At 39.9% G+C, this 24,518-nt stretch overlaps 1 protein-coding gene and 1 long non-coding RNA gene across 9 annotated transcripts in view; one reads left to right on the forward strand and one right to left on the reverse strand.

Moving 5' to 3' along the window:
* Window positions 1-7,339: 7,339 nt before the first annotated feature.
* On the reverse strand, window positions 7,340-8,637 carry LOC104610828 (uncharacterized). 4 transcript variants are annotated; one of them, XR_016085447.1, is made up of 3 exons: window positions 8,338-8,637; window positions 7,945-8,231; window positions 7,340-7,822 (listed from the first exon to the last, which is right to left on the reverse strand). It is a non-coding gene; the product is annotated as an uncharacterized LOC104610828 (long non-coding RNA). The 4 variants fall into 4 exon arrangements; XR_016085446.1 differs by having other exon boundaries at window positions 7,945-8,138; window positions 8,338-8,632; XR_016085445.1 differs by lacking the exon at window positions 8,338-8,637 and having other exon boundaries at window positions 7,945-8,331.
* A 5,077-nt stretch (window positions 8,638-13,714) lies between these two features.
* LOC104610829 (cold-responsive protein kinase 1-like) overlaps window positions 13,715-24,518 on the forward strand; it is a 38,708-nt gene continuing 27,904 nt past the window's right edge. Inside the window, exons 1-2 of one of the 5 annotated variants that reach the window (XM_088902924.1) lie at window positions 13,718-13,947; window positions 19,913-20,156. In XM_088902924.1, coding sequence (XP_088759050.1) covers window positions 20,047-20,156 — 110 coding nt within the window. In that variant the 5' untranslated portion in view covers window positions 13,718-13,947; window positions 19,913-20,046. Of the gene's footprint in view, window positions 13,948-19,912; window positions 20,157-20,219; window positions 20,339-24,518 lie in introns of all 5 variants that reach the window. The other 4 variants (XM_010277632.3, XM_010277633.3, XM_010277631.3 and 1 more) reach the window with 4 other exon arrangements.

Raw genomic sequence — 24,518 nt, forward strand, 5'->3', positions numbered from 1 at the left:
TGGAAGCGGTGGTTGGTTTGGTGTCAGTTGGGGAAACTGCTGCTGATAGTGGTATTGGGAGAGGTTGTGCAACACTTGGTGTTGGTGAAGCTGGTGTTGCTGGAACTGCTGCATCTGGGCTTGCATTGCCCGCATGCATTGCATTAAGTCGTCCAACCGATTCTGGCTAGCTGCCAGGGGGATGGCGGTTGGTTCTGTGAAGGTGGTCTCGATGGGAAGAGGGAAGGAGATGTTTGCGGAGGGCAGGCTTACAGGTGCCACTGCTTGTGGCGTAGTCAGATTGGGGATTCCATCCACCATGAGGGGGATGGTGAACTGCCCTACACACACCACGGGAACTTGGAGCTGTTCCCCGGTGGTGTTTGTCTCTGTGCCGCGTCCGGCGTTGCTGGATGAGGCCATAAGTAATGAGGTTTTCAGGGAAGAAGGAAAGGATATGAAAGTTTGGAGGGAGGCTTTTTGAAGCGTTCCCACAGACGGCGCCAATTGATGATGCACAATCTGGCCGGTCTTAGCTGTTGACGATCTTGCCTCTGGAGTGAGTAACAGGAACCTAAAATGGGAGAAGAGAAGCTCCGGGGAGAACCCGGCGTAAGGGCTCCGAAGCTCAAGTTAGAATCCTTTAGAGGCAAGAATAACCAGATAGCGCGAGAGTTAGCATACCTCCTCCCCGGAGGGGGGGTAGAATCCTTTTATAACCACCTCGCGTACTCACTTCCAGGCCTCCGTCAGGTCGGGCATGATTACTTCTGAACTCCTGCCAGTTCGGGTGTCACTTCCTCTAGTCGGGCAGAACCGCCACTGTTCCTTCTGTCGGAGCCGTCTCTGCGGCTAGTGACGACGGTTGCAGGTGGCGGTGGCAGAGAGCCGTTTGAGATGCGGCTGTCAGGCGTCAGATCCCAAATCAGTCAGGTACGCTGCCCTTGGATGGGGACGTCCTTGGCATCGGGTACGTCTGGCGGGCCTGGTGTTGGAGTAGCGAGCGAGGTGTCTTGAGTTCGGTTTGGAATGCTTCGAGCTGCCATGGGTCAGCTCGGGTCAGCTTCGTGAGGCTTGGGGCCCAGTACAGTTCGCGCTCCTCGCAGGGAGCTCGGGTTCTCAGGAGGGAGCTCGCTCTTATCAGGGAGCTCGGGCTCCTAGTAGGGAGCTTGGACTTGGGAGGCTCAGGTTCTTTAGGGAGTTCGGGTCCTTTAGCTCGGGTTCTTTAGGGAGCTCGGGCTCTTGGTACCGAGCTAGGACTTAGGGAGCTCGGGTTTTAGGGAGCTGGGACCTTTAACAGGGAGTTCGCTTTTAACAAGGAGCTCGGACTAAACACAGCGAGCTGGAGTTGGGGTTCGGTAGTGAGTTTTGACTTGCTTCCGATGTTCGCTTTGGGTGCTCTACTGTCCCGAGTTGCTTGCCTTTGCCACGCGTCGGGCGAACGCGAGGTCGGGCCAAATTTCCCTTCATCAGGTTCAAATACAGCTAGATATTAAATCATCGGTCAAGCCAGGATACTACCTCTGTAGGAAAAATAGAGAACCTCATTGGATAGAGTTTCGGTATGAAAAATTCCCTACTTTCTGTTACCGGTGTGGCTATTTGGGACATGATGAGAAACACTATCAAAGCTCGGTGGACGAACATGAGGAGTTTGATAAAAACTCGGAAAGTGAAGACTTAGGAGGTTTGAAAAGAAGATACTCCCCTGGGAGTTTTGGGCCATGGATGTGTGTTGAGTTCTTCTACAAAAAAAAAAAAAATCGAGCGGCAATGGTCCGAGAAAGAAAAAGGTGGGATAGAGCACAAAAAACCAAAATAGTGGTAGAAGGCCAAAGACAGCCTTGCAAACAAACTGGCACCGGAGACAGGGATGGAGAGGAGTCATCCTCCAAATCCCCGGGAAGCTTCCACTCTGACCCACCCTCCCCAATAGAGGGCGGTGGGTACAAGGCACATGGCAATATGTTGTTGGTCAATGATGATACGCAGGATCACTATAAAGCTGTTAAGGAGAGGTACGTGCTTCAAAATATCCCCCAACAAGAACATGACCACCTATATGGAGGCAAAAGCTACAACATGTTGGTGTGCCCCCTCCCCTCATTAGATCAGCTGCGAGGTCAGGAAATCATTTCTTGCATAGAAAACTTATCTTTCCTTTTGTAAACAACTTTACAACATATCACCTCTAAAGGCCCTGCCAATATGGAACGGCGAATGCAAGAAACTCTTCCAACAATAAATGTCTTTACCCCTATAATCCAAAATCACTTTTCCACTGGCTCGAGCCAAATGGAAGGAAAGCCCAACAGGAAAAGACCCATCCTGGAGGAATCCAACTCAAATAACAAGGAAAGTAAAAGGCAAAAAGTAAACAATTCAAATGAAAAAGGGGCCTAAGGACCTACAAATGGTTAGGCAGGCAATCGAGCAAAGGATAAAGGAAAGCAGATTGCTCCAAAAATAGGCAGACCTCGCTACATGAAGAAAAACTCCTTGATGATGGATGCCAGGAAAAATCAAACAGCGACCCTAGAGGAATAACAGGGTTGCCGGTCACCATGAATCTCTTAATTTGGAATTGCTAGGGTCTGGGGAAAACCATGGCAATTCAAGCTCTCTATGACCATTTGCAGACCCACTCCCCACAATTAATTTACCTCATGGAAACAAAAATACTCTTGGAGACTGAAGTGCCCTTTGGAGGCTTATGGTTTTCACCAGCTTATAATAGTGGAACCATATGGTACTTCTAGTGGTTTTATTGTAGCTTGAAAATCTGATGTAATGGTTCGTTCCCTCTCAGTGTTAGGAAATATTATCGACACTGAGGTAAATGCAAATGCTATAAAATCATCATGGTGATGCACTTTTGTTTACGAAGCTCCTGTCAAAAGTCAATGAGGCCAAGTTTGGAATGAGACCAGAGAAATTGGGTCATCTATAACCTCCCCTTGGCTGGTGGCAGGAGATTTTAATGAGATACTTCACCTAGAGGAGAAACAAGGAGGGCGTTATAAGAATAGGGTCTCGGTTTTATCTTTCAGCTCAATGCTAAATGATTGCAACTTGATGGATTTAGGAAGCCATGGAAATCGGTTCACTTGATCAAACCGTCGTTCAGGAGTGGGCCTTATTCAACAAAGATTGGATAGATTCCTTGCAAATTCAGAATGGAGACTAGACTTCCCAGATGCTATAGTGTTTAATGAAACTATAATAGGGTCAGATCATGGCCCTGTAATTCTCCAATACTCTCCCCTCCAGTGGCGTGGTTTCAGACATTTCCGATTTGAAATGGCCTAAACCACCCATCAACAATGTGAAGAAGTCATCCAACAATCTTGGAATGACTGTGATGACAAAACCTTGGGCTATAAATTGGGAGTTTGTCGTCGGAGTCCTAAACAGTGGAACAGAAGCTCTTTGGTCATATTCGTACAAAGATCAGAAACCTCAAGACACAATCACTTAACTAGAGCACTGACAACTCCATGGAAGAGGAACATTTGCTTTGGGAATTAAAGGTGAAGATGCATAGAGAAGAATTCCTGTGGAAACAAAAAGCAAGAAATATCTGGCTGAAAGAGGGAGACGGGAATAACAAATTTTTTCATCAATTAGTGATCCTTCGAAGACAGGTAAATCGAATCTACTACTTAAAAAATGAACATGGACATTGGGTGAAAAATGAAAAAGACAGAGAGGAGGTCATTTATAATTATTTCAAAAGTTTATTCACCTTAGGACCTCATAACATTTTACACAGCATTATGGATGTTCACCTAAATTGTTTAGATGAAGAAACAGTAGATGCTCTGAGTCAACCACTTTCACAAGAGGAAATTCATAAAGCAGTTTTTGAAGTGGGAGCCCTCAAAGCCCCAGGCTCTGATGGTTTCCCAGGAATTTTTTTTTTCCAAAAATATTGGAGCATTGTAGGAAAGAAGGTGGTGGAGTCGATCCAAATCTAGTTTCATACAAGCACTATCCCTGAATCGGTAAATTTCACAAGCATCACCCTGATTCCAAAGTGCAATCACCTTGAGGAGGTAAGTCATTTTTGGCCCATTAGTCTTGCAAATGTCACCTACAGGATTCTTGCAAACTGCATTGTAAATAGGCTGAAAAATGTAATGCCAATGTTAATTGATGAGAACCAAAGTGCTTTTGTGCAAGGTCGAATGATCTCTGACAATACCGTCATGGCACATGAAACTTATCATTTCCTAAAGCAAAAAGTAAAGGGGAGAGCATGCTATATGGCGATTAAAATAGATCTTAACAAAGCTTATGATCGCCTGGAAAGGGGTAAGAAGATAAAACCTTCTAGAGGCATTAGGCAAGGAGACCCCATCTCCCCTTACCTCTTCATCTTGGCCATGCAAGTTCTCTCGGCGACAATTCATGAAGCCACTCAGAATGGAGTTCTCAAAGGAATGCAGATCCGAAGAAGAGCACCTCCTCTATCTCATATGTCTTATGCAGATGATTTCATTATGTTTCTTAAAGCTGATATCCAAAATGCCATAAATATTAAATCCATTGTAGACTCCTTTTGCAAATCCTTGTGGTAGCTCATAAATTTTAGTAAATCTGAAATTTATTTTAGCAGGAATATTCCCCAAAAGTTTAGAAGAATCATATGTCGGGTGATGAAAATAAATGAGAAGAAGCTAAACTCAAAGTATTTGGGCCTTCCCACCATTGTGGGTGCAAACAAGAAGGAAGTTTTCAATACCACATCAGAAAGGGTTTGAAGCAAAGTACAGAGTTGGAAAAGCAAGTTGTTATCCCAGGCAGGGAAAGAAACTCTAATTAAAACAGTCGCAACAACTTCTCCAATGTACTACCTAAGTCACTTTCGAATCCCTACAAATATGTGTTCACAGTTCAATAGCCTACTCTCCAATTTTTTCTGGGGGTTAGAAAGAAAATGAAAGAAAGCTTCATTGGATCAGGTGGGAGAGTTTGTGTGGGGAAAAGAATATTGGAGGGCTCGGTTTCCAAGATTTTAAATCTTTCAATTGGGCTCTGTTGGCAAAGCTAGCATGGTGTCTCATTCAAAATCAGAACACTCTATAGGCACAAATGTTAAAGATTATATACTTCCCAAGAATGGTTTTAAACTATTGAAGAAAGGTCTGGTTTGGAGAATTGGGGATGGTAATTCGGTAAACATTTGGGAGGATCCATGACTTCCCTCATCTACAGATTTTAAAATCCAATCCCCCCGCCCATTAAACTGTGAGATTTCAAAAGTAAAGGACTTAATACTTGAGAACCCCTGCCAGTGGAACTTGCAATTGATAGAAAGAACTTTCACTAATACAGAAGCCAAACATATTGTGACCATTCCTCTAAGCATGGAACCCCATGAAGACAAACTCGTTTGGTTTTATAACAAAAATGGTGAATACAGTGTAAAATCTGGCTACCATGTTGCATGGAAAATAAACAGAGATAGTGGAAGTCATCAGAGATCCACCCATCACCATAGACAGGTTGACCATCAAGTATGGAAAATGATTTGGAGTTTAAAAATTCCGTTGAAAATGTGAAATTTCTTATGGCAAATGTGTTCCCAAGCTACAGGGGTAAATGATTTTCTAGGATAGAGGATGTTAATCATCTCATCCTCAGGTGCAACTTTGCAAGGGCAGTTTGGTTTTTTTCCCCCCTAGCTCTGAAGGTAGATAAAATCTCATGTACAAGTATTGATGTTTGGGTAGCAAACTGGTGCAACAATCAAATTTTTTCTAAAGGAGGAGAAATCGAAATGGGCAGAGTAGAAAATTTGGTTGGCTAAAAATGAATTTATTTTCAGAGGATCTTAGATCACCCCAGGAAAGTAGTAAAACAGTCAACTCATCTATGATTGGAACTTGAGACAGTCCAAAACACCACTGTAATTCGTTGCATCCCCCCTCCATCCTTAATGTTTAAGGTAAATTGTGATGCAAGCTTTGACAAGTCTTCAGGCTGGGTGGACATAACTTGTGTCATCAGGAATTCAAACGGGAACGTCGTTGGAGCACGGGGTTTAAGAGTCCGGTGTATTTCAATGCTAGATGCAGAAGTAAGAGCCATAAGACTCGGATGTGCGGAACCACTTAATCAAGGCGCAGTGCCAACAGAACATAGGTTCTCCCCCCTACATGCATTGTGGTCGGACATTGGTAGTAGCCTTTCCCGGCATTGTAACCGGCGGGCAAACCGTCTGGCTCATGCCATCGCAAAAGCTATGAAGACTTCAGGAGGTAGTGGCACGTTGGTTTGGACCGTTTTGGTCAATCTCTTATGAAGACATGTATCCCCCTATTTGATTTTAAATGAAAAGCTGCTTATCTCCTATTTACGAAAAAAAAATTATCACAATTAATTGACATATCTTTATTTATAGGGTAATAAATTACTCTTTCACATGGCATTTAATGCCTTGATGACCAGTCTTCATAGTCAAGACAAACTTGCCTAACAGACACTCCAACACTTGGAGAAATCTTAGATATTTTTGTCTAAAGATTTGAAAATTCTTGTTTCTGCTTTCAACAAGTATTTCTTGATTATTAACTCTTTTTTAAGCTAAAAACATCCTAAGAATTAAAACCATTAAATTTTGTAGTTTCTAAGGTTCATTAACACAATCTTATTAAGCATCTATAGAGTGCACCATACATTTGATTACATCAAAATCTTAAAAATAAAAATACAATTTAAGAATCGCTCGTTGTAACCTTCTCCTTAGTAAGATATTGTATTAGATGTTCTTAAGTAGCTCAGAAATCATTAAGTTCTTCAATGCTCGAGTCACTTGGAGCTTCCTTACCTTAGAGAGATGATGATAGTATAAATAACTTAGCTCTAAAGATTTATTGCACACTCAATTTTTTTTTTTTTTTGAAAATGCCCTTAGGCATTATATTTCATTCAATCAGAAATTGAAACAAAAAGAGCCAACAAGGCCCTAGATACAATTTTTTTTCAAAAAATCAAAATACAAAAATGGACGAAGGAAGACATAAAGAACTTCTGCAACCAAATAAAGGTGAAAGAAATAAAGACAAGTATATCTCCAATCCATGGTTGGAATAGATTCGCAAAGAATGGCAAAACTCCACACATAACAATCGTTACTAGAGACAGAAACTGCCATCCATAGCTACCTTCGCCGGAGAACTGTGAACGGAAACTCACAGATAGAGGTATTCAAAGAATGGAACCATTTATTTATTGTTAGGAAAATAATGAGATCGATCAACTTATTTAGGAGTCAACATATATATTAGCTAGCTCATTTCCACTTTTCATGCCAAGTCCAACTGAATCCACTATAAATTAAATTAATGATGCTGTATTAGGTTCAAATTCTGTTTAAAATTAAAATGAAAATAATCTCATTTCATGTGTCAATTAACAAGAATCATACACAGATAGAGGTATTCAAAGGCGTATCATACACAGAGCTATTCATAAGTTGTGAGGCTGAGAGCTGTCTGAACCATTTTCCTTTGTCGGTGATCGAACCACTTTGAGAGAGGATTTGCCTAAGCTTTTATCTCGTCGACGACGACTTCGGTACGAGCTGCTGCCTGAGCTTTTCCTTCGTCAGGGGCTGCCTCAATATTTCCCTTGTCAGGAGGATCTGCCTGAGCTTTTCCCTTGTCGACGACTTGGACTTGGGTAGCGGCAGGAGGATGATCTTCCTGAGATTTTTCCATGTCAGCTGGCGGAGCTTCTTGAATCTTGCTATAAATCGGAGCAAGTGCGGATGCTGCCTTGTCAAGTTGATAGTTTAGACGGTCGAAACCAGGTTGACCGCTTGAGGAATCATCCACCACTTGAGATAACAAACGGAGAAATTAAAAGCGTTCTGAGCTTCGCTTCTGAAACATAAGTTTTAATGGTGTAATGAATAAACAATAACAAATTATGACTACTCAGAGACGTTAATTCCTGTACCTAACATATTCAGCTGGAGCTGATCAACATGAATGTCGACATTCTGGGGTGGAGTTTGACGTTGTGAATTTGAGTTGGGATGGAGATATTTCTTTTTCAGCTTGGAAAAGCATTTTCCCCCACAAATCACACACCATCTTAACGCCGCTGCTGTGAAGGTCAGAATTTCTGCTATCATGACGATACAATACTCTCTACGTCCAATAATCAAATCAAATCAAGTTTGGTCTTTCAATTCCCAAATTCCGTGCCATTCAAAAGTTTAAAGCAGAAAGCATGAAAATGAACTGTTTTTTCATCATATCCAGAGAAAAACCAAATTACAGATCTAGAAACAATTACATACCAAATTGCTGAAGAAATTAACAAAATTAATGCAGAACAATTACTTACCTCGAGGTAATTTGAATTAATGCTCGGCATATAGAGAGAGAGAGAGAGAGATTAACACCAAGTCTTCTATAAGTACATATATATATATATATATATATATATATATATATATATATATCCTGAACGGACAAAGTTTGCATGCAGACAACTTGGTCACACGGCATCCATTAATTCCACAATGGAGAGGTAGGTGTTTATATCAAAGCCACGTATTTACAGGCTCTACATGGTATATAGGCAGCTGGGTCTTACCTACTGCAGCTTCACCCCGGCCGGCTTCCGGTTTCGAGCTTCTCACACCCACCAAAACCCAACTGTTCTGATATATGCATGCCAAGCACAAAGAAGAAATTTGGCTTCGATCGACAGACGACCACCTGTGCTGTCAACAGAGGAATCTACCCAGATGACACGTTAGTTCACACAGTTCGGTGTTGGGATGTATGGGTGAGTGAACAAACGTATACTTGTCATGAATGGGACTATGTGGTATGGGAGGGAGCCTCGCTCGTTGATGATGACTAATGAGTAGGAAGAAGTTTCCAGCAGTAGTATATATGTACGTGGTAGCTTACTGGAACCAACGTGTGGCTGGGTGCATATATGCGCTTTAAAGGACTTAAAGCTCTTCAGTTCAGGTGTTATGTGTCTTCCGAGCAGATACCATTGTACATCGATCTGATGATCTATTGCCTTTTGTAATTAAGGTAAAGGTGGTTAATTTCCCTTTGTGACCGAGTAGACTTTGAACAACTAAACAAAATAAATTGGAATTTCTACTTCTATATAAACTTAAAAAAAAAAGTAAACTTAATTAATTGCAGCTAATTAAATCCAAATAGTTGGGAACTTGGGATTAATACTTTGTTGAGTTAAATGTAAAACTAGTTGTTAGAATATCAAATGCAAAATTAACTATTGGAGCATTGAATGAGAAACTAGTTGTTAGAAGTTATTTGAGCTTTTAATGAATTAGTTGTTACAAATTCATTAACAACTAGTCATATAATTCTATGTTTCTTGGAGCATAATTGTAGATTCCATCAAAACACCATGTCAATAAAACACTGTTTTCTCAAAAAAACACCTTTTTGGAAACAACATTGGTTCTAAATACTACCTTAATCTTCCCTTGACTTTAACTCTCACTCATGATATCCCGAATATTCTTATTCTTTTTGTGGATGAACTTGTTCTTTTCATATTAGTTCTTTTGATGGTACTTGTAAGTTGCACATGCTTTGCATGTGGAAATTTTTTACGATGATGATGGTGATGATTAGAGGTGCAATTTGGGTGGGTTGGGTCAGGTTGAAGGTCAACCCAGGCCCAACCCTAAAGGTGTGAACCTTGGGCTCAGACCTAGCCCAACCCGAGGTTAAGCCTAATTTTATCAATTGAGACCCAACTTGAGCTTAACTCAACATAATTCAGGTTGGCTTGGGCTTGAGTTGGACCGAGTTGGGTTAGTTGGGCTCGGGTGAGTTGGTTGGGTTTAAAAGAATTTATGTACATAATTTTACATATGCATCTTTTAATGGACTTAATAACCCAATTTAAGAGTAGAATTAATTGAAAATATGTACAAATTTCATTTACAAATGTTTGTTTACATACTTCATACATATACTAGTAATTAAAAAAAGATATTTTATATAAATATAATACACACACGCGCGCTCAGGTTGGGTTGGGTAGGGCCTGAGTTTTCTGGCCCAAGCCCAGCTAGCCTACAACCCAAAAAACTGAAGCCCACCCCATGCAAAAACTAAGGTTGGGTTGGGTTAGGTTTAGGTTGGACCTGCCCAAGTTGCACCCTTAATTAATGATGATAGTAAATAATATGTTTTCTAAAATTTTCTACAATTTTTTTAATGTTTCTATGTCTATTAAAATTATTTTGATTTGTCACACTTATTTTATTTAATATGATAAATATATGATATTAGAAAGTGCCCAAATGTTTTCTATATTTTTTGTACTTTTTGTATTTTTGTGTATCTTCATATTTTTTATTTTTTATTATTATTTAACTATGACATCAATTGTTGACACATTCTATTGACTCACAATCAAAAAGGAAAAAAACTCCATTTTTTTGGTTGGTATTTTTTTAATATGATAAATATATAATATTAGAAAGTGCACAAACGTTTTCTACAATTTTTTTGGTATTTTTTATTTTTTGTGCATTTTCATATTTTTTTAAAATTTTATTATTATTTAACTATGACACCAAGGGTTGACACATTTTGTTGTCTCATAACTAAACAAGAAAACAACTCCATTTTTAGGTTGTTCATTTTGTCTAATATGATAAATATATGATATTACAAAATGCACAAATGTTTTCTACAACATTTTTATTTTTTGTATATATTTTTTGTGTATTTTCATTTTTTAATTATTATTATTATTATTTAACTATGACATCAAGGGTTGACACATTTTGTTGACTCACAACCAAATAGAAAATAACTCCATTTTTTGGTTGGTTTTAAATTTGTATTTTATTTCTATCATTTATAAAAACTTTTATTCTTTATCACACTTATTTTTTCTTTAATATGATTAATTAATATAGGATTCAATGAAAGAATGGGAGTTAGACCTGTTCACGGGCCAAGCTTAAGACCAAAGTTTACACTATCTCGGGCTTGGGCTTCGAGCTGGGCCCATTAGAATTTTGACAAAAGCCAAGCCTGAGCTTGGCCCATGAACATGTCTACTGGGAGTTAACACCCTAAATGTAAAATTTAATGGGGATTGAATGAGAAGACATGTAGTAGGTCAAATTACATTTTGTGAGATCACAATTAGGGAGGGACGAAATTCAAAAATAGGGGTATTCTAGTCATGAATTGGTTTTAATAAATGTTGGTAGGAGTTTATTTTTTACTACAATTAAAATTTCAATTTCTAAAAAAGTCAAGGAATACATCAGGAGGAGAAATCCAAATAGATCCATGTTGAATTCCCCTAAACCTTGTAGCCAAATTATGAGAAATCAAATTTAAAGATCTATGCACATGAACGAAAGATAAATCATCAAAACAAGCATCAACGTTCTTAATGTCAGATATAACTGGTTGAGTAACCCATAAAGATGAGAGCACTGCCCCTTGCAAGGCAGTAATCACGTTGAGATTGTCATTTACCACACAGATTTTTTCATGATGAAATGTTGAGCAATGCTTTAAAGTAAAGAGAATAGCCCATGCTTCCACACCTTCAACATCACAAAGAGGAAATGGAGTAACTCCCGCCTTGATGAACTTATAATTCACGCCAGTAATCACCCACACAATAGAATTAGATTCGTCTTTGACAACAACATCAGTGTAAATAATGACATCCACCTCAGTAGGGACAAGTTTGATTCCATATTCCTACGCATGTGTTGAACCCCCACATCCTCATGTGTTGCTTTTTGTTGAATATTATGCCATTCCACACAGAAACTAGGGGTGCAACTTGGGCAGGCCCAACCCGAGCCCAAACCGGCCCAACCTGAAATTTTACACAGGCTGGGCTTGGATTTTTGGTCCTCGAGCTGGGCTCAGGCCCAAGAAGTCAGGCTTTTTTATTTTTCGAGCCGATGTGTGTGTGTGTATGTAAATGTTGCATACATATTTACATATATATACATACATATTTGTATATATATTTTGCATACATATTTACATACATACATAAATATATGTACATATATTTGCATAAATACATTTATATATGTATAATTTTAGAGTGGGTTTATCGACCAACCCGAGTGCATCAAATTACAGGGTAGACTGGGCTCGGGTTGGGAAAATCGGGCTTGACCTCAGGCTCGGGCATTAAGCCCAAATTTTAGGGTCGGGCCTGGGTTGACCATAAACCCAACCCAACCCGCCCGAGTTGCACCCTAACAGAAACAATACACAATCTGAAGTACATCCCGAATACCCTTGGAAAATGCATTTGTTACGAGCATCCCAGATCTTCCACAACACAGTAGTCGTGAAAATCAGGTCAGGCATCATCTCCTCATCATGACGTCGTGCACCAATCACAAAATTCCGAAACCATTCAGCAATAGTTATATTTGGAAGGTTGATTTGGTCTCCATGATAAAGAAGACCCAAACCAAATAGCTCTAGAAAATGAGCAATACCAAAATAAATGCTCTGGTGATTCAACGTGGTTACACCCAAAAAGGCATAACGTTTCAAGCCCTACACCAAAAAGCTTATCCCATGTATACAGTTCTCCATGTAAGATTTTCCATAAAATAGTAAAACCCTTGGGTAAATCTTCAATTTCCAGAACCTCCTCCAAAACACACCATCTTGAGAGTCAATTGAAATAGAGCATAGATGTTTATAGGCAGATTTTATAGAAAAAATACCTTTACGCTCTAACGTCCACAACCAACCATCATCACCACTTGATCTAGTAGATATAGGGACTTTAAGAATGTTTCGAATTGAAATCGGATCAAAAAATCTGTGAAGAAAATCCAATTTCCATTGTCGGTTAGAATCAAGAAGATCACAAACTCTACAAATGCCATCCAGAACACTTATAGGTGGGATCTGTAATTTGAAATTTGGTTGAGAGGGGACCCATAGATTTAATATAAGACTTAATGAGAGGTATTTGAATGAGGAGAAAAATAATTGTTTAAATTACATTTTTACCACTACAATTAAAAATGGACAAAATTCAAAAATTAAGATATTTTAACAAAAATTTCACATTTTTTATAAAAATATTGATATGGGTTTTAATCAACTTTCTTTCCTAAGTGCTTTTGATGGTATTTTTTTCTAGCCGAGTCTTGCTAGGAAGCAGAATTGATGGCCGTCTACCTAGGTCTCAAAGCAGCTGCTGAAAGACACTAGACTAATATTTTGGTTTGCCTAGATGGTCAAGTTGTGCTTCAAGACTTTGAATCTAATTAAGAATGGACTTCCCTTGGCATGTTCTTCATCTTTTGGATCAGATTTGACATTTGTTAGAGCAAATCCAAATTGTTTCTTTTTTGTTATGTAAATAGAGCTATGAACATCCATAAACTAGCACAATTAATTAAAACTTGGATCCCTTTGTCTTGTATGGACACTATCCTGAAGGATTCCGAGTATCCATTTTTCTGTAACTCTTTATTTCGAGTAATATAGTTAACTGAGAAATTTATGATGTATTCCTCTCAAAAACTTTTATTGATTTTCTAAATTTATTGTCTCAAACCCACCAACCCGTTGAATTATATGAATTACTGTCCAGCTGTCTCAATGGTACAACCGTACAAACTCGAAAAAAATTATGAGGTGTACCGAAGTCACTCAACGATAAAAATCCTTTACCCAGAAACAAAAAAGGGAAAAATCGTTGGAAGCAAAACTATTCCAACACGTCTCAGCAAATTAATCTAATCACCCTCTTAAAACCGTGCGCATTCCTTCGTTGACCGAGTTAAGGACTGTTTCTCTCCCGTAGGAGGAAGTCCCCAGCCTCTCTTGTTGTGCGTACCTTGACGAGACCTGCACACCTTACTTTGCTTGCATCCACCTGCCTCTCGAAACCATCATAATATCCATGCTCTGCAACTTCTACCTAGCTTTAAAGGTGAATTCCCATATCTTGGTATCCCAGAATCACGGTGTTTTTCTTTTCTTTTTTACTTTGAATTCTTAGAAGTTCTTTATTTTACTCTGAAGTTCGTGTTCGTTGAAAATTTGTAATTATTGAAGTAGTAGATTGTGGGGCGATTCTAAGCACTGGTTGGATGCCTAATTTATTTGTGTTGTTGAATTTCTAGCTTGTAGGTGTTGGATGCCGGGTCTCTTTTTTACTAATTTTGTTTCCATTCAGTGCATTGGCTGAATTACACATTTTTATTTTTCCACGGAAGTTTTAAATAATCTAGCTTGTAGTTGTTGAGTTTCTTAATCCAGCTTTTCCTTGAGATTGATATGTGCTCTAGTGTAATTTACAGATTTCGCAACTCTTTTTTTTTTGGGAAAACTGGTTTTCTTTTTTTTTTTGGTTATGTAATTTATATATGTCTGTTTTGAAAAAAAACCATTAGAAAAGCCCATATGGGTTTTTGATAATTGAGATAATTTAGCCTTTTCATTTTGCACTGCTTTGAGGTTGTCAAGTGAGGAATGATATGAGTGAAAAAGATTCCCAGCTCTTTCTTGTTTCAACTCGTACAGAACATCACTTCTACTTTTTATTTTTTAATTTTTTGTCTTCAGTCTCAATTGAGAGTCATAAATGTGACGATATGAAGTGCAGGATCTTCCTACTCATAACAGATTTTCCAGACTCCTTTTGCATAAATCAGTTTTCTTGGTACTAATTCTGTTATTCATTTTTTGATTGCCTAACACCTGAGAAATCTGAGTGATCTAGAATTCAATTGAAGCAGAACACAAAATAGGGATTTGATTACTTTTTCATGTTGTATATAAGTTCTGGGGGTTAAAAGATGAAATGAAAATGTGATATTTATTCTATCCTTCTCTTGGAAGTGATTTTTTGGGCTTTAGGAGATGTACTGGGTTATATGTGTTGTCAATTAACATTCTATTGTGCTACTAGGGATGGTTGAGAAACTTCAGTCTTCATTTTGTAATCTGTGCTGTTTGAGCTGTTCTCTAAAAGGAATTTATCCATGGATGAGTTCAGGGGTACATCTATCAACACCTTGCAAAGGAACTTTGAAGAAACCCTTTAGCCTCAGACTAGGGGCCCTCAACCTCCTCCGGTTGATGGTCACATCAAACTCTTCATTGATGTTGTTGACAATTCTATTGGGAACCTAGGTCCATCTAGAAATGGTGGGATCATTACTGATTGTAATCATTCATGGAGAGTGGGAGATGAGAGAGAGAGAGAGAGAGAGAGAGAGAGAGAGAGAAAGAGAAGAAAAGGGAGATACGATTGAGAGGGAAAAAAGATACTGCTGGCTGCCGCCAGTTCTCTATTTATATAAACTTAATAAAAAGAATAGAAATTATAAGTATGCCCCTGGCGGCACACCCTAGAACCAAACTAATAAGAAAAAAAAAGACAAGTAACTAACTGATAGTATCTTAAGAAGTCAGCCTACTAATAGCAACTATAAAGTAACAATTAAATAAGCCTTACAACACTCCCCCTCAAATTGGGCTGAATATGTCTATCATGCCCAACTTGTCACATAACTCATTAGCAAGTTGTTCCTTGGACTTGACATAAGGGATGCAAATTTCCCTTTTTTCCAATTTTTCCCTTATGAAGTGTTTGTCCACCTCAATGTGCTTGGTCCTCTCATGTAGGATAGGGTTGCTGGCGATGTTTATTGCAGCCTTGTTGTCACAGTAAAGAGGCATAGGACTATGAATAACAACTCCAAGCTCCCCTAGAAGATTCTTTAGCCAAAGGATTTCAGCCACCCCATGTGCCATAGCTCTATATTCAGCTTCAGCGCTTGACCTTACTACCACACTTTGTTTCTTGCTCTTCTAGGTCACTAGATTTCCTCCCACAAATGTGCAATACCCACTTGTGGACTTTCTGTCATCCACAACTCCTGCCCAATTAGCATCTGTAAAGACTTCCACCTTTAGGTGATTGTGTTTACTGAATAGTAGACCTGTTCCGGGATATTTCTTCAAGTATCTAAGAACTCTCTCCGCTGCCTCCATGTGTGGTTTCTTAGGAGAGTGCATGAACTGGCTTAGGACCCCAACGGAATAGGCAATGTCTGGACGGGTCATGGACAAATAAATCAGCTTTCCCACTAACCTTTGAAACTGTTTCACATCTTTCAGAGGTTCATCAACACAGTCACCTAACTTGTGGTCAACATCCATGGGAGTATCTGCCGGCCTTGCACCTAATTTGCCTGTATCCTATAATAGATCAAGGGTGTATTTCCTTTGAGAGATAAAGATACCCTTTTCTGAGCGGGTAACTTCAATCCCAAGGAAATACTTCAGGGGACCTAGATCTTTCACTTCAAATTTAGATGCAAGGAATTGTTTCAATTTTTGTATCTCTGAGCTCCACCACAGTAGGAGTAGGGTTAGGGAGTGGACTTACCTCCTGGGAGTCTAATGGTGTCGGTTGCTCAGTGTTTGGCTGCTCCACATCTCTATCACATCGCTGATCTCTACGACGTGTACGTTGGAAGACACGGAAGGGAGCAAGGTCCGGAATAGAAGGAAGGGATACCTGAACTTGCTTCTCTTCTTCCACACTACTACTCTCCCCCTGAGGAGAAGCAGGGAAGAATGGCTCAGACTCAAAGAAGGACACATCCATAGACACAAAAAACTTATGACTAACGGGATCAAAGCACCGATACCCTTTTTGAGAGGAGGGATACCCCATAAAGACACAAGGAATGGACCGAGGGTCTAACTTACCTCGAGATGGAGACAAATCATGGACAAAGGCACGACAACCAAAGACTCTCATGGGAATGGAAAATAAAGGAGACTGAGAGTACAATAACTGATGAGGGGCATGTAGTTCAGCACTTTGGAGGGCATGCGATTGATGACATAAGCAGCTGCAAGTATAGCATCCACCCAAAACCTTTTTGGAACATTCATATGTAGCATCATCCCGCGAGGTACTTCAAGGAGGTGTCTATTTTTTCTTTCTACAATACCATTTTGTTGTGGTGTTCTGGCGCATGATCTTCTATGAATAGATCCGTGGGAGACAAAGAACTCATTGAGCTCCCCATGGAAGTATTCTTTTGCATTGTCGGATTGGAAGATCTGTATTTCAACATGGAACTGCGTAAATACCATCCTCTGGAAGTCTTTCACAATCTTTGGAACTTCGTCTCTACTACGCATAGGAATTACCCATGTATAGCGAGAGCAATCATCGATCAATGTGATAAAGTACTTATATCCGCCCTTAGAGATTACATTGGTATAGGCCCCCATACATCAGAATACACAACATGAAAAGGAACATTTGATCTTTTATTACTTGAGTGAAAAGTTGTTCTACATTGTTTGCTCAACTGACACGTTTGACACTGGAACTCTGACATTGAACATGACTTAAATAAAACCGGAAACAAAGACTTTATTATTTCGAAAGAAACATGACCTAAACGACTATGCCACAAAAAAAATTGACTCTTATTTGACTGACTATGTGACTCTGGGGATGACACCGAGAGACCAGCTTTGTTGTCGAGAATGTAGACACCATCCACTAGGCTCCCTCTACCAATCGTCCTCCCAGAAGTTAGGTCCTGGAAAACACATGAGTCAACAAAAAAGGTTACACTACAGTTTAAAGAGCTTGTAATGCTACTAATTGAAAGCAAATTTATAGGAAGTTGAGGGACATGCAATACACAATTCAGGTTAAGGCCATGGGGAAGAGATATTGATCCTTGGCCTACAATGGAGGAAAAAGAACCATCTGCAAGTCTCGCTCTATCCCTTCCTGACAAAAGGCTATAAGTCTGAAACAAGTTCGGCTTACCGATCATGTAGTTGGAGGCCCCTGAGTCAATGATCCAAGGGGAATCCGTGGGAGTGACATGGAATGCAGAAGCCGTTTACCTGAAGTAAATGCAAATGATGTAGAGGGAGTACCAGTGACTGAGCTGTCCATTTGTCGCAAAGCCCTACCATAAGATTCCAGGTGCTCTCTGAAGGAATTCATTATATCTTCCTTGGGGTCAAACTTATTAGGGTGGTCCCAGGTACTACCGGCAACCTGAGTATCTTGGGTTGCCACATGTGCTGCATTTTGTGCTGTGTTCATCTTCTTCTGACCTTGACTTTTACCCTGTTCTTGATTCTTCACTGCCCACTTGGGTTTCCCGTAGATGTCCCAACAAGTGTCACGTGTATGCCGTGAACGCCGACAGTGGGTACATAACAACTTATCTTTATCATCAGTCTTCTTAGTGTCACTTTTCTTCCCCGTGGAGTTATTATTCATTGCAGCCAAAGCAACTTGTTGCTCCCCCTCAGCTGTAACCATCACACTCCACCTGCTTTCTTCCGATTGAACAAGGGAGTATACCTCGTGAACCGTCGGCAACTCTTTGCTTCCTAGGATATGAACCCTCAACGATTCATATGCAGGGTTCAGTCCCAACAAGAAGGCAAACACACGTTGCTGAGAGACCATCTTCCTGTAGGCCTTAGCATCATCATCATGTTTCCACTCTATAGCCTAATAATGATCCAATTCTTTCCATATGGAGGTAAGGGCTGAATAATATGAAGACAAACTACGGTTTCCCTGTTTACAGGTTGAAGATTCAGGTTGTAACTGGTAAACCTTGGCATAATGCCTTTGCTCAGAATAGGTAGTTTTGGCCTGTTCCCGGATCTCACTAGCGGTGTCTGCCCACATAAAGTTCTTCTTCACATCAGGTTCCATGGCTGCGAGGAGCCAAAACATCACCATACTGTTTTCTTGGTCCCACCTATCATGTTTAGCTGTCTCACCCTTGGGTTCTTTCACCCTTCCATTAATGTAACCAGCTTTACCCCTTGCCGTTACATAGAGTTTTATGCTTTTAGCCCACTCCAGGTAGTTCAGACCATTTAAAGGGGTAATTGGCATGGGAAAAATCATGTTTTCACCTCCCATACCAGCTGTGCTGCGGGTTGGTGTAACCCCCGATGAGGTTGATTCATAATTTGCCATAGGATACTGTTGAAAAACAGTCCAAACACCACACAACTACACAACAGCCACAAACAGAATACCAACCCTCAAGGAATTTACTTCTAGGATGCGAGGAAGAGAACAAGACACTGCTGAAATCAACTTTGAGATGGTTCAGTCATTAAACCAGCCCGGTAATCAGTTCAACTCAACCAAGGCAGACATTACTATCAGTCCTACTGCAGCTCATACAGTCTAACAATCCAACATCCAAACAAGTATATATAACCAAGGAATAAGCCCTTCATACCATTGGCCAAAGAAGACAAAAGCAAGAACACACCTGTCTAGCACCTGTACGAAGGTGCCAACCTGAAATCGACTTCACAGCATCGAGCAGAGAAGGAAGAGAGTCTCTATCAGCATTGCCCTTCTCCGACTAGGGTTTCCTTGGTATTACGACCAAGGAAAAAACACAGGAAGTGCCGCCAGAAATCTGCTAGGGTTTCCGCCAATAACCTACTAGGGTTTCTCTGTCTTCCATGTCCAAGAATTTAAAGAAGGAAACCTTGCTCAAAACAGGAGGGAGCGTAGGTCTTTTACAGCCCAGAAAACCTGCTCTGATACCATGTAATCATTCATGGAGAGTGGGAGATGAGAGAGAGAGAGAGAGAGAAAGAGAAGAAAAGGGAGATACGATTGAGAGGGAAAAAAGATACTGCTGGTTGCCGCCAGTTCTCTATTTATATTAACTTAATAACAAGAATAGAAATTACAAGTATGCCCCTGGCGGCACACCCTAGAACCAAACTAATAAGAAAAAAAAGACAAGTAACTAACTGACAGTATCTTAAGAAGTCAGCCTACTAACAGCAACTATAAAGTAACAATTAAATAAGCCTTACAACACTAATCACAATGGCTCTTTGATTTGATTCTGTAGTGGGCATGTTGGGGACTCTAGTATTGTCAAGTCTGAGGTTATAGAATTGGGAAAAGATCACAGCTCCCCACATTGTCACTGATGTGTAACTCAAGTAAAATGATGAGGTCCATGGATGCTGGCACAGTACCTGAATGAGACAAGCACGATTCTTAACTCATAATGAAAATCTGCGGTGGGTTCCTATAGATCTTTACTTGGTGGCTGATGGATTAGCTAGAAGAAGCATGCGAAAGATCTTTTTGTAAGCAACAAATCCATATCCTACTAATTTCTTTTTTCTTCTTCTGTTTTTTTTTGGTCCAAGGGTGGATCTGCAAGTTTTCATCTTATATTCATGTGGACACCTCTCATCTGCATCTTTTCTTTATTTCCATCATGAAAGCCTTTCTTCAATAAAAGTTGGACCACTGCCCACAACAACTGGTTGGTATTAGTCCATTCAATTGGTGGCATTATATCCTTTGATGTAGTTATTATTATGGATGCTTGAATCTCAATGGCTGGTTGGTTGTCACTGTTTTTTTATTTTTATTTTATGAATTCTTGTTGATACACTTTGTACAATATATTTAGTTCTAAATAAATCCGACGTGGGAGTATTTGCATTTTTATATTGGAATAGTTTGACCTTTTAGTATATAAATAAATGTATAGATGGGGTGTAAGGTGCATGGGGGGGCCGGGGGGTGCTATTGAATTTTTTTGAGAAAGATAGAGTATTAATTAAAAGAAGCTGAAAAAGCATACAAGTCATATACTAGAGGAGGTGCCAAGAGCTAGCTCAGCAACCTAAAGGCAAAAAGACAGCCAGAAACAAAACCCAAAAAAAACACAGCCTGGGCCCACCAAAACAGACCACAAAATGGAGGGACAACTTTGACCACAAAGGTCGAACAAAAAACCACACGAACAAACCATCACAAAAGCTAAACCAGGAGCAAGGATTTTCCTCTCCCTCTTCATGCTACGAGCACCCCTATAAACGTGTGTAGCTATTATTACATCGTAAAAGTCTGCAATGTTTTTGGACCTCCTACACCCTGGTAGATAATCCAGACTATCAACAGAAACATCAGACAGCCTCTGAGCTAGACCCACCAATCGGACACTACACTTGGGACCTCTGAGAAGCGCTTTCCCTAAGGTAAATACATTGGGTCAAGACAATAGAGATATTCAGTATTTTTTCAGTGGATGGCATAGTGAGAGGGTGGGGAGTGGTCACAGCCTCTTCCATTTTGAAGATAAAGATTCAAAAACAACAGGGTCCTTCATGAAGAAATAGAATAAAGATGAACTTTGGTGGCAGCTCACTTTGGCAATCTAGGACCTTTGGGCATTAGGGGAGTCTTTAGGAATGGACATGGAGCAGTTCTTTCTCTATTCTCAAGCCAAATAAGATATTAGATATGGAGACTTGCTTAAGTCAGAAATCTCAGTTCTATTGAAAGGACTAAGAACGGCTAAACCTTAGGCACATGGAGGTTGAAGAGGATTCCATGCTAGTGGTGGGGCGGATGAATAATAAACTGCATGTATAGGCAGGTTTTGAGAGAGATCAGGATGCTAGCAAGGAGGTAGAGGCATCTTTTAGATGGGTTGACAGATCTGCAAATGAGTTGGCTAAGTCACTAACCAAGCAAGGGGTTTCAAGGGAGAATTTATTTGGAGCTTCTTTGTTTGGTGGATGGGGTCTGGGAATAGATCTATGGGAGCTAGTTGATGTATAATCCTTTTTTTGAGCTTATTAGTTAATAAAATTCCTTTGTAACTAATAAAAAAAGTATAAATACAAAGGAGAATAAGAGTCTTATGTTGTGGACACTTTGGAAAAACTAGAAAGGATAGGATCAGAAATGAAACCATCTGTAGAAACCTAGGGGTAGCTCCAATAACTGATAAAATGAGAGAGAGTGGACTATGATGGTTTGGTCACATGCATAGGAGACTGCTAATAGCTCGAATTAGAAGAAGTGATTTGTTACAAGTGGAAGGGGGCTAGAAGAGCTAGGGGTAGACCAAAAAGGACATGGGTAGAAGTAGTAAGGAATGATTTAAGCACTAATAATTTAACAGTGGATATGACTTCAAATAGAACGGATTGGTGAAACAGGATTCATGTAGCCGACCCCATATAGTTGGAACAATGCATGGATGATGCTGATGATGATGGTGGACACTTCAATTGTTGTGGGAGTGCTATTCTTTGGAAACTTCACTTGAGAAACTCCATTTATCTCTAATATGAGGTTTCCTGTCCTTTCCAAAGTTCTGTTGGGAACAAATATTACACTCAGATTTGTGTGTTGGAGTTCTCTCAACAAATATTTTGGAGACAACTATCTTTATAACTAATTTATTGCCATTGCTTAGTGCATTCGTAAAACCTCAGGCTGTAAGTGGTCCATATCCAGTCTACTCTTTCCCAAGGTTTTAAAAACTGACCTGGAGACAGAACCGTTTTTGTCACTGGTTTCCGGTTCAGCGGTTTGACCATCTGGGTTGAACGGTTCAGATGGTTTTATACATTTAACCCTTAGATTGGAATATTAGGGTATATGTATCATTAGTCTTTTGTGAGAAAAGAGAGGGAGTTGGCTGTCGGCTGAGAAAGGAAAGGAAAGGAAAGAAAGAAAAGAAAACGAAAGGAAGGAGGGAAGGAAGGAAGGAAGAAGAAAGGTAATGCTCACCGGTGATGACGACGGCAGCACGGACGGCAACAGATTTGAGATCTCTCTCTTTGATCTCAAATCTCAAATCTCTCTCTCTCTCTCTCTCTCTCTCAGTGATCTCAGATCTGAGATTTCATTTGAGTCCCTTCCTCATCTCTTGATCTCATCTTGTTAGTCTTCCCAACAAAAAAAAAAATCATTAATCCATGAACCACTGCCCAGGTCGAACGATTCAGCAGTTCAACCGTACGGGTCAGCGGTTCTCTGATCAAATCAATGTTTTTTTTTTCCAAAAAAGCGGTTCAGACTAAAACCGGACCCGGAGATACGAATGGTTCCCAGGTCAAAAGGTCCAATCGTCAGGTTCGGTTTGGTTTTCAAAACAATGCTCTTTGCAATACCCAAGGTACCTGAGACCATAATTGGGTAATGACCCTACAATCATTTCCATATAGGAAATTTTGGTTTTGGCATTCTCATGTTAAGGAATTCACTGCTAAGGGTGAATGTGCAAATCCTTTTGCATGTTATGTCAGATTGTCTATACTATCATGTAGGATGGGGTAGGAGAGGGAGGGAAGAATTTACTAAACTAAACTTTATGTCATTTGTAGAGATGTAGAACATCAATGTGGTCTCCACTACTGTTTGTCTATTTATGTTAGTGGTAGTTGGTAGTTATTTTCTGTTTTCTATTATTTCTTATTTCTTTGCTTATGTAAGCAGTAGGGGTAATTCTGGTTTTTACCCTATTTAAATTATTAATATAAATAACTGAGTGGGGCGATAATCCATGTCATAACCCACACTCTTTTTGACTTTCTCTCTCCGTCTTCTCCTTCTCTTCTTCTCTTTCTTCTTCTTCTCTCATTCTCAAACCTTTTTTCTTGTTTATTGTACATTACAACTAGGACTGATTGCAGTCCTACTAGACAACTTGGTATCAGAACCAACCTAGGGCTTCTCATGTGAGTCTAATCAGACCGACTACATGAGAACTTCCTAGGGTTGGAAGTTTCAGCAAAGATAAGACAATCGGCTGATTCTTGGAGATTGTTGGCAGTGCGCAGCAGATGCCCAAGGGATCATAGAGCCTTGGAGGATGTCCAGTGATCAGGAAGAATCAGGAGGGAAGAAACCTCAAGATTAGGGTTCAGACTGTGGTTTGGAAGTGGCGGCTAGACTTTTCTGAGTAAGTTGGTGTTTGTTCTTGAGATCGACCTTAATCAAAACCTTTTTTGAATAATCTAGGAGGTGCGGCTGGGAGTTTTCTATTTTTCTCCTGATTTTTTAGGGTTTTTTCTTGACCTACGCCCAGTTCTCATTTTAAAACCCTAAGTTTATGACTGTTGCCAATTCTTCGGCAATAGTTAGACCTGTTACAGTATTCCAGATTGAGCAATATTGCTTTCTAGGAAACTACTAGACCTATTCCAATATTTCTGGGTGATTGCCAAACCTATTTCATCTTTCTAGGTCGGCTGTTAGCAAGTTTTGGGTGCAATTACACCTGTTTCAGCACTAAAAAGGGTCTTTTTTTATCAATATCTTGAAAGGGCTGACAGGAATGGAGTTTAAGAATCAAGGGGAAAGTGTTTTGGGGGCTGGTGGTTCTGGTAACATGACTGAGAACACATTTCAGATTACCACTGTCAAATTTGATGGATCAAATTAGTTGGAATGGGCACAATCAGCCATGACGGCTATTGGTGGTAGAGGAAAACTGAACTATTTGTTGGGGGATGTGAAGGAACCAACTAAGGAGGACCCAACTTATGCCAAATGGGTTCAGGAGAACTATTTGGTTATGACTTGGCTGTGCAACTCCATGCAGCCTCACATCAGCTGAAACTATTTGTGGGCAAAAACTGCTAAGGAGATTTGGGACACCATGAAAGAAACCCACTCCCAACCACTTAATGCTGTTAGGT

This window comes from Nelumbo nucifera, chromosome 4 (assembly GCF_055504915.1).
Source record: "Nelumbo nucifera cultivar China Antique chromosome 4, China Antique-T2T, whole genome shotgun sequence".
Classification (NCBI taxonomy): Eukaryota; Viridiplantae; Streptophyta; class Magnoliopsida; order Proteales; family Nelumbonaceae; genus Nelumbo; species Nelumbo nucifera.